This window comes from Trichomycterus rosablanca, chromosome 10, assembly GCF_030014385.1.
Source record: "Trichomycterus rosablanca isolate fTriRos1 chromosome 10, fTriRos1.hap1, whole genome shotgun sequence".
Lineage (NCBI taxonomy): Eukaryota > Metazoa > Chordata > Actinopteri > Siluriformes > Trichomycteridae > Trichomycterus > Trichomycterus rosablanca.
The window spans coordinates 25,481,318-25,492,388 of NC_085997.1; the positions used below are offsets into that span (position 1 = coordinate 25,481,318).

Sequence of the window (11,071 nt, forward strand, 5' to 3'; positions counted from 1 at the left end):
ACAGACCTTGCCGGTTTAGAACTCTATGTCCCCACCCAGACCTCAAGAACAATTATTATTCCTACACAGACCTTGAAAAAAATCAGTCCTGCACAGACCACAATTTGCAAAGGCCAGCATGGGGTAAATTCTGATAGCCTGATAGACAGCAGGCAGAACATAATGGATTTATCAAAGCGTATTTTTATTTGCTGCCAGAACTCATTTTTAAATGTCAGGGTGAGCTAAGCACAGTACACAATGGCTGAATATGTCATCAACATTTTGTAACTATACTTCAATCCATTTAATTGCACTGTTTTCTTTTCCAACACAGCAAGACTATTGGTAAATAGGGGTGAATCATGATAAAGTCAAAATCCACAAACACAGTGAAAGTAATTTCCTATGATGGCACTGCTATATATTAAACATTAGGACCACCCTCAAAGATGTGCATGCCAATGCCTATTTTATAACAATTGTTCATTTCTCAGTCAGGGATGTATTAATTGTTGATTTGATAATAGTTAATCACAGTACACATGTTGAATGCAGCAGATATGATCAGACATAAAGACCTGAGTGACTTTGATAAAGGCTAACACATTATGGCCAGACGACTGGGTTGAAGTATTGCACAAAAACAGCAGGATGTTGGGCAGCCAACATTTATTGATGCCACAGGACATGAAGGCTAGGGCATCTGTTACAGACCAACAGAAGGGCTAGTGTATCTTAAATTGCAAATATTTTTAATATTGGTGATGAGTTAAACATGTCAACACACAGTGCACCAAACTCCCCTCTGAATGAAGTAGCATAGGTGCTAACTCCTTTCCACTGTCAAAAGCACCTACAATGGGCACACAGGCATCAGAACTGCACATTGCAGCAATGGAAGAAGATCAACTCATCCAAAAATACAATTCTTTTCCAAGATCATGTGGACAGCCAAGCACATGTGCATTGTTAATCTATGGTAGATATGGCACCACGGTGAACTGTAGGAAAATCCACCTTGCAGTGTATAGAAGTTAAAACACCTGCTTGTCCTGATACCAGATACCACAGGACATATTTAGAGATCTTGTAGTCAATGACTTGGTGGGTCACAGCTGTTTTAAATGCATATTGTTTGGGCTCATCAATGTATTTCCAATGTAGCATTTTAGTTTTCTAGAGAAGTAATAAAAAAGGTTGATGTGGTTTTTCTCTATTGTGTCAGTAAAACTGAATGATATATACAACAGAAATCTTTGTGTAAAAAAACAATTAGTCTTGATCTCTCAGAAGGCACAGCATTAAAACCCATGTGCTTTTAAAATGAACATAACCATATAGACCATATAGTGTTTGGGAAAACACTAAATCTGGAGTTCATCATGCTGACTTTTTTGACATTTACGCGTATTCAAGATTATCTGACACAAAGTGGCAATGACTTGTGGTCTAACAAACCCACTTTTTAAACTGTTTTTTGGACATTACAGACATAACAGACAAGAAAAACACTATACTGACTGTTACGAATGCAAATATCAAAAGGACGACACTGGTTGTATGGTGTCCTTGTATCATTGGCCAATCTGAGTCTGTTCATCAGTTTAAATGTAATATTAGGAAGAATGGTAAAAATTTACCTTCATGACAATTACAAGTGCTGTCCTTAATTTTCACTCTATATGAGAAATTGTTAAAAGAATATATGATGTAACAAAGTGGTAAACATGCACCTGTCACAACTCAGAATGTTTTGAAGCCATCAAATGTGTAATGAGCTTATATATACACAAAAAAACAAAATAATTAGTTGAAACATGAATTATAACTTATTAGTACTGCTAAAAAATTCCAAGTATCATTTTAAGTTATATTTATTTGCATTTTACCTACTGTCCCAACTTTTGTAAGAAAATAATTTTTGATTCTGTTGTTCCTACAACTACAAAGCTGCTTTTACAGGATCACATCATGACTCTACAGACTATGTTAACACAATTACACAATTACACGTCAGAGAAAAGGATTCAAGTGTGGATCACAAAAACACCCCTTAAAGCAATGTCCTTAAAGTAAAATAGTTATCATACAGGTAGTCAAAACAATGAACACTGACAGAAGATCACAGACACACATTGTGTAAATGACCCACCTGCTGGTGCAGCTGGGCACACAGTGGGGCACATGAATGCCTGAAAACTGGAAGCGCAAAGTTCACTCACAGTCCCCATTTCAGTTTAGATCTCTCCGACTTAATACACAAACTGATCCTACTTCGCGGAGTGTGTTGCTTTGAGAGAAGTGAATATCTGCCTTGGAGAAAATAATGAAAGCAAGATGGTATGCTCTTCTTTTTAGTCCTCGCAGCAGAAGAGGGAACTAGAGCAGATTCGATTCTGAAGCCAGGCTTTTAAATTCCACTGTAGAGGGAGCAAGTGGTTTCATTCACAGAGAGAAAGCTTTTCAAGGTGTGGATCGTACAGCTCTGTATAAAGCTCTGTCTTCACACTGTTCACACACTATCTACCAGCCTCTCACTCGAACTAATTCCCCCTGTACCTCCTTTCTTCCCATTCAATCACTGCGTTTCTCCTTTTTCTTAAAGACACTTTCCATCTTGCCGGTTATTTAAAAATCATTATAAATTAGAAGTACAACGATCTACCCCTTTTACATTCTGTTTTCCCTCCACTCTCTGTGTTTATATTGCCTTGCTCTATTGTTGTACCAATGCGCCTGCACTGAAATAGCCTTGGAGCCGATAGGTTTCATACACATACGCACGGGATAATTAACACCTCACACCACACCTCCTCACTTACACCCACATATAGCACAGAGGCCAGTTTAGTCAGCACACAACACCATAATAATGCTAAGCATCCAAGTACATCCTGCCTATATCTATTTATACATACAGTACACTGATGTGTGTAGACACATACTATAACTAGCAAATTGAATTTTTGTAGTCACACCCATAGCAACAGGTGCTTAAAATCAAGCATGTTATCAAGACACATTGCCAACAGAATAAATCAAACTAAGGAGAGATTCTCAGTTTTTTTTAATTTCACTGTAAATGTTTCATGATGACATACTTAATTTTAAGCACGTGTTTGCAATGGGCGTGACTAAAATAAAATATGTTCAGTGACTTTCAACATGACACTGTTAAAGGATGCTACAATAATACATTTTCAAAATGTCAGATTATCTTATTTGTCTCAGTTTTGACATTTATTCCAGTTAAAAATAGCTGAAATGTCTGCTTAATGGGTTAAATAGATCAGTAATGTTCCAAAAGCTAGTAAAAAATCTTCCCAGTACAATGGAAGATGTAACAGCAACAAAGAACTAATACCATTTATGACCACATAAACAAATTTTTCCCTCTTTTTCTCCGATTTTATCTCCCTATTTTCTCCCTTATTCTAGTCGTATCCAATTACCCTGGTTGCGTTATGCTTCACCTCTAGTGATACAACCCTCCACTGCTGACTGAGGAGCTTTGCAACTGACACAAGCCCTCTCCGATACGTGAGCAGTACCAACTGCCTCTTTTCACCTGCACGGGGCGAGTTCATATGCAGACCAGCCTTGTGCACGGAGAGACACACCCTGATCAGCATTATTCCCCAACTCTGCGCAGGCCAGCTAAGGTCATAATTGCACCATTTATGAGGAACCATGGTCCGGCTTTCCCATCCGTAAACAAAACAGCCAATCGTTGTTCATGTGGCCGCCCAGCACAGCAGAATGGCAGAGATGAGATTCGATACGATGTATTCAAAATCCCAGCTCCGGTGTGCTAGCGTATTTTTACCGCTGCACCTGAGTGGCCCATAAATACCTTTTCTATTTCATTTCACAACAAATCTAGCTAAATCTTTGGGCCTGCCTACTACCAATGCAATGTGGTGGTAACATCATGCTTGTGCTAGTAAGAATTGAGGTACAGATGAATGCAACCAAATACAGTATTATCCTTAAAAAACTCAAACAGAAACTAAGAATGGGCCGACACTTTACATTTCAGCATGACAGTGACAATAGAGTAATCAGAACATTTTCAGTATCCATTAAAAATGCACTGTTGCCACCAATTTTAATCTTTATTTATCAAGTTCACTACTTGTTAATGTTTTAATCCTCATATCAAATCAACAAAAAGTTAAATTGCATACAATAATCTGTCTGTTGTCCAAACCACTTACTACAGTACTTAATATATGCAACAAATTAATTTACCAGCATCTAAGTATGTAGACTGCAACAAGCCCAACAAGCCAATGCACATCGATGCCGATTTAGTGAATGACATGTATGGGTGTGGTGTGTTTGTTCACAACGAACATACAGTATATATGGTGTGCTCATTAAATATGAACATGTTTATCTACTGTCTCTGTTATTTGGCCTATAAATGATTTCATTTCAACTGTTGCCAGGCTAGTGCTGCTATCATTAAGTCACAATTTGTTTGCTCTGTGTGCTTAGAGCTGCTGTATCACCCATCACTGAATGTCATGTCCCTTTTATATGACAAGGGTGATGTCTGTCTGAAAGCAAATAGCACTGCAGACTTGGAGTCTAAAAAATCTTTAAACAGCTGCATAGCCACTGTGAGAAACACTGATGAAAGGATCGGTGTGTATGAGCATTGCTTTGACTGTTGAAATGAGGAAAAAACATCATCTGAAAATATACCATTGCTGTCATCTTTAAGTATATTTTTCATGTCTTTCTTGCCTTGAAAAGAAATTTATAAATGAGATACAGCAGAGGATTTCTTTCTATTGCCTCAACCACGTCACTTATATCCCTTCAGATTACAGAACACTTGAGTGAGCAGCAGGCTGGCTGTATTCACATAAAGAGCCTCTTAAAGAGTGAGGGCTTTCATTGACCCTGCCACAAAACTGCACCTTACAGTCCCACACTGCACCACCAGGGATCACCGTCCGTTGAATACTGATTTGTTACCATGGTTGCCACTGATTATTATTTGTAATTATCAAATATTCGTCTTTTGCATACTGATGTACTAAGAAGAAAACTCTCTGATAGAACTGCTAATATGCTAATAAAAGCAAAGGACCTTCAGCAAAGTAATGCTGATTACATGAGTACTTGTGGACCATTCTACTGAGAATCACTCTTTGCACAAACATGATCCGCAAGAAAGAGTCAGTTAAAAAGAAACCTTACCTGCAACCTCATCACAATGCCAATGTCTGATATACAACCCCTGGCAAAAATTATGGAATCACCACTCTTGGAAGATGTTCTGTCAATTGTTTAATTTTGTAGAAAAAAAATAAATCACAGACATGCCACAAAACTATCATTTTTCAAAATGTCAACCTTCTGGCATTAAGAAACAATAAAAAAAAAAGAAACAAATATAATAGTTGTGGTCAGTCACAATTGCTTTTTTTAGATCAAGTAGAGGAAAAAAATATGGAATCACTCAAATCTGAGGAAAAAATTATGGAATCACTCTGTAATTTGCAGTTTAAAAACAAAACATCTGCAGCAGATTAGATTTGCTAATTATTCTTCAGTTTAAAAAGAGTGCTCACACCTCGGAGAGCTGTTGCACAAAGCAGATTGTCATGAATCATGGTTCCAACACAAGATATGTCAGTTGAAACAAATGAGAGGATTATAAAACTCCTTCAAGAAGATAAATCATTGTGGAATGTCGCAAAAGATGTTGGTTGTTCCCAGTAAGCTGTGTTTAAAATCTGGACCAAGTACAAACAAAATGGGAAGGTTGTAAAAGGGAAGCATACTGGTAGACCAAGTAAGACATCAAAGCATCAAGATAGAAAACAAAGCAATATGTCTTGAAAACAGAAAATGCACAACAAAACAAATGAGAAACAAGTGGCCGGAAAGTGGAGTCAATGTCTGTGACTGAACTGTAAGAAATCACCTAAAAGAAATGGGATTTACATACAGAAAAGCCAAACAAAAGCCATCATTAACACCTAAAAAAAAAAGAACAAGGTTAAAGTAGGCTAAAGAAAAGCAATCGTGGACTGTGGGTGACTGGATAAAAGTGATCTTCAGTGATGAATCGCGAATCTGCATTGGGCAAGGTGATGATGCTGGAACTTTTGTTTGGTGTCTGTCCAATGAAATTTATGAAGATAACTGCCTAAAGAAAACATGTTAATTTCCACAGTTGTTGATGATATGGGCCTGCATGTCGGGTAAAGGCACAGGGGAGATGGTCTTCAATAAATGCCAAAGTCCACATTGAAATTTTGGACGCTTTTCTTATTCCATCAGTTGAAAGGATGTTTGGTGATGATGACTTCATTTTTCAAGATGATAATGCATCTTGCCATAGGGCAAAGGACGTGAAAACTTTCCTTCAAGAAAACATATAATGTCAATGGCATGGCCTGCAAATAGTCCGGATCTCAATCCATTTGAAAATCTCTGGTGGAAATTGAAGAAAATGGTCAATGACAAGGTTCCAACCTGCAAAGCTGATCTGGCAACAGCAAGAGACAGTTGAAGGCAGATTGATGAAGAATACTGTTTGTCATTAGTTAACTCCATGCCTCAGAGAGTTTAAACCATTATAAAAGCCAGAGGTGGTGCAACAAAGTAATAATGGTGCAGTGTTTTCTAATGATTCCATAATTTTTTCCTCAGATTTGAGTGATTCCATATTTTTTTCCTCTACTTGATCTAAAAAAAAGCAATTGTGACTGACCACAACTATTATATTTGTTTCTTTTTTTATTATTTCTTAATGCCAGAGGGTTGACAGTTTGAGAAATTATAGTTTTGTGGCATGTCTGTGATTAATTTTTTTTCTACAAAATTAAACAATTGAAAGAACATCTTCCAAGAGTGGTGATTCCATAATTTTTGCCAGGGGTTGTATACATAACATCATCTTGTTAAGTCAAAGGCATTTTCAACACCAGTGCTGTATATTTAATAAAGAAGTAACGAAACTATTTGGCCACAATCCACAAAGGGAGGCTGGAAGAAAATAAGGATCAGCATTTTTAAAAAAACAGTTAACACCGTGAGAAATGTTAAGCATGGTTTGGGGTTATTATTATTATTTATTAGGATTGTAACATCATGTTTTACACACTTTTGTTACATTCATGACAGAAACTGTAGATACTACACAAGATTCATCAGTTCACAAGTTTATTGTCAAACACAGTCATGGACAATTTTGTATCTTCAATTCACCTCACTTGCATGTCTTTGGACTGTGGGAGGAAACCGGAGACACAGGGAGAACATGCAAACTCCATACGGAAAGGACCTGGACCGCCCCACCTGGGGATCAAACCCGTGACCGTCTTGCTGTGAGGCAACAGTTGGGGTTAAGAAGCAGCTGGTGGCACAAGGAATGGATTCCACAAAATATAAACAAATTGCAAATTACAGCAAAACTATGATCCACAACGATGATCATAGCGATGATTATAGTGATTTACAATGAACTAATTTATAAAATGTAAGCTAAAGCTTTTTGAATGAATCTTAAGGACCCTTGACTTAAACATGCAGTGCATGCAAAGAAGGCCAAGAAAATCTCAACACTATAAGCGTTCTTCAGGGAATTGTAAGGTAGAACATTATAAAATTAGAACAGAAAGATTTTCAAGCTGTAAACTGTTGAAGAAGGTGTTAAGTACTGACTAAGAAGACTCTCCAAAATTTTGCACAATAACTTATTTTGAAAGTTTTAAGTTTACATATTCAGCACAGTAAAGTCCACTTCAAAATATTAAAACTTTTATATTTTAAAAAATGATATTAGTCAACATCAGCGGTTATCAGGTTGTTAGCTTATTGATCATCTAATCAGTCTTCATTAGCAGCTGTATTTTGTTGTGTTTCTCAGCTGACAAAGGATTCAAAGCAGGACAGTGATAGATACCATGCTTGTACACAGGGGTGGCTCATTCCTTAGGGCGATCGGGCGACGCACCACCAAAGGGTGAAAGGGAAGAAATTTTTCTATTACAGCTGTGACTGTTCTGGACAGTCTGTCTTGCCTCTGAATATCGTAGTCCAATCAGCGTCGAGTTGTGTTCCCTACAGTACCGCCCCTTTTGGGGCAATTTCAGTCTGATTGAAAATCGCCCCGGATTGCTCTCATAGACCCTCATGTTAAGGCTCTTTTTTTCAAACTGCAGGCGCTGCAATACAATCTGAATGGGTTCCGGGAGGGCTCGCACTTACGTGCTTGCGTCACACATAACCTGGTGTCATCGTAGTAATCAGGATAAATGAGCAACTTAAGAATTCAGAATTGTTTAATTGTACTTCTTTATTAATTGCACATCAGCCCTGATGACAATCTTTATTCTGGATCTGCTGCACCTAAAATTAAATTCTATCTGATTAAGACTGAATTAAATTGTTAGTGTGAAGGCTTTACTTAATTTAACGGGTCACCTTGGCCATCATCGCAACAATTGCCCCCCCTGAGAGATTTGGCAGGAGCTGCCACTGCTTGTACATATGATTTTCTCATATGTAAAAAAGTGGCATGTTGTATTTTGGTTAAGTAACTACTTATAATTAGCAAACTTTATCCCAAATCCCAGTCATTACAATAAAAACTGAACAATCGATAGTAAAAATTAAATATTGATATGCTATGCATAGCCTAAATAGCCAAGGAAATGTGGGGTCTTCGTGTGTGATGCCTAAATGCTCATCACCCACACACTGCAGGCCACGTCTACCCTGTAGCAGTACCATTGGGATTAGGTTACCCCCTACTGAGCTTTTTGAGTAAGTGCACAATTTGATAATTAATGCCTAAATTTTTGAAATTGAAAAAAGCCAAACAAGCAACAAAAACCCTCTACTAAACCACTTTATCAAAGAGAAACAATTTATAAGTATAAAGTTCCTTAAACTAGTTTTAACTGTACCCCTTTGTTACTGTTCAATAACAAGATAAGATAAAACAACAGTATCACCATGAACCATGCCTTGGGAGGGTATTCAAACCCCACCCTTTTTTCCTTTACATAAATGATGCCAACTTCTTTTGGTCTATTCTTGTTACAAGATTCTGAGCTTTTTTTATTCAAACCACTTTAGTGCTGCTTCGGTGCTGTGCATTGGATCACTGTCTTGTTAAAAGACAAACTAACCTTTTGGAAGAGGGAAGCAAATTACTGTTTGTAAATTTTTGTTTGAAAGGACAACGCCTCACATTAGTCTAAAAAATACTCTGGTGTGAAGTAAAGTTGATCTTTGTCTCAATAACAGCAGGTTTTACACAAGATCATGTGGCTTTAAAACAAGCTAAAAATATTACCCTGTCACCACCATGCTTGACTCTTTGTGGTAACACACTGTTTGGTTTTCACCAAACATGGTGCTGTGCATGATGACCACACAACCAAACCTTTCTGTTATGAGTTCTCATGAAATTAAAAGATACTGTTTCAGATCTATGACTTAGGATATTGTTGTTCAGTGAATACCACCTTGAGACACAAAACATGATGATTTGGCTGTAATTTCCTATTTTCACTTTCAGCTTTAAGGTATGTTAAGGGCCTTTGAGATTACCTTTCCCAGTCTGAGCTTCTCTACAACTAGATCCCTGACATCTGTATTGTGGATGTGCTTTATACATACAAATAAAGCTATTCATTCTTGTAAAGTGACTGGAAACAGCCAGTCATATAACCGAATTTAGTGATTTGACAAGGTAATGTGTTCAGTGAAATTAAAGGTAGTGTTACAGTTTAAATAAGAATAACTACATTCACTCACATAATTTTTCCAAATTTGAGTAATCATGAGTAATGTGATTAGCCTTTTTCTGGATGGATAAAGTCAAATGATCTCTCCTATTTAAACTTTATTATAAAAAAAAAAAACTTAAAAGTGAAAGACACTTCAGAATTTGGTCATAAGTCAGAGGTAAAATAAGGACAGCTTGGAGGTTTGCTGTGCTTTATTAAAAAATTCCTTTACATAAATAATGTCAATTTCTTATTTTATTCGAGTTTGTCTGCTTTTCTATGAACATGTTTAGCCACTTTTGCAAACGGTCACAGCCAGAACTAATTATGCACCTTGTAATGAAGCAATTTTGACCCATCTTCTATTTGTTAAATTACTTTTCTGTTGCTTTGGTGGTGTGCATTAAGTCACTGTCTTGCTGAAAGCCAGATTTTTTTTTGCCAGAGGTGGGCAGATTTTTGGAACTGGTCTTAGTCTGATGTAAAGCACAAGTGTGACTGGTAGAAGAGTCAGTACAGCAGCACCAGTAGTTCTCGTGTGTGGAGAAAGTTCTCCTAAACAACAGCTGAAATTAAGTGCGTATGTGTGTAAGTCACATAAACATAAGTCAGATCCATGAGGTGCTTCACATCTAAAATAAATGTCTTAAATTTGTAAGTTTTACAGAAGTAAGATTAGCACTGCACTACTTTTAATTTAAAAAGGGCAGTTGAAGCCTAACGATTAAGGTACTGGACTAGTAATCAAAAGGTCGCTAGTTCAAGCCCCACCACTTTCAGGTTGTCACTGTTGGGCCCTTAAGCAAGGCCCTTAATCTCCAATTGCTTGGACAGTATACTGTCACCATACTGTAAGTCGCTTTGGACGTAAAAAAAAAAAAAAAAAAAAAAATTGATAATATTTTTGTGTAATCATAATTAAATTTTTGGGTTTTATATTGAAGACATGGGCACCCGAGTGGGGCAACAGTAAATTATGCTAGCTCACTACTACTGGGATCCAGGGTTCAAATACCCAGCCAGTCGCATGTCATACTGACCCGATTGGCTATGCATGAAGGTGGGAGGTCCCCTGTTCAGGGTGTGTTACTTCATTGTGCCCAGTGATTCTGGGGAAACCTGACCCACTGTGACCCTGACCTGGATTAAGCTGTGGTAAAACATTAAATTGAAATAAAAAAAATATTGAAGGATTACATGCATGATTGATCTGCACTGTGAAATATAAATGATATAGTCATTACATTTAAAAGTTAACAACACTGCACAGTGCTGTCAGGTGTTGCTGGTGTATGTGAGCTGGAAATGGGCGGAGTACTCACAGTTCC

The 11,071-nt window shown here is 37.3% G+C and overlaps 1 protein-coding gene across 2 annotated transcripts in view; it reads right to left on the reverse strand.

The window, feature by feature from the left end:
• Positions 1-2,280, reverse strand: part of cyth1b (cytohesin 1b) — a 57,343-nt gene extending 55,063 nt beyond the window's left edge. The window contains exon 1 of one of the 2 annotated variants that reach the window (XM_063003004.1): positions 2,135-2,280. In XM_063003004.1, coding sequence (XP_062859074.1) covers positions 2,135-2,213 — 79 coding nt within the window. In that variant the 5' untranslated portion in view covers positions 2,214-2,280. The remainder of the gene's footprint in view (positions 1-2,134) is intronic. The other variant, XM_063003003.1, reaches the window with a different exon arrangement.
• Positions 2,281-11,071: the final 8,791 nt, after the last annotated feature.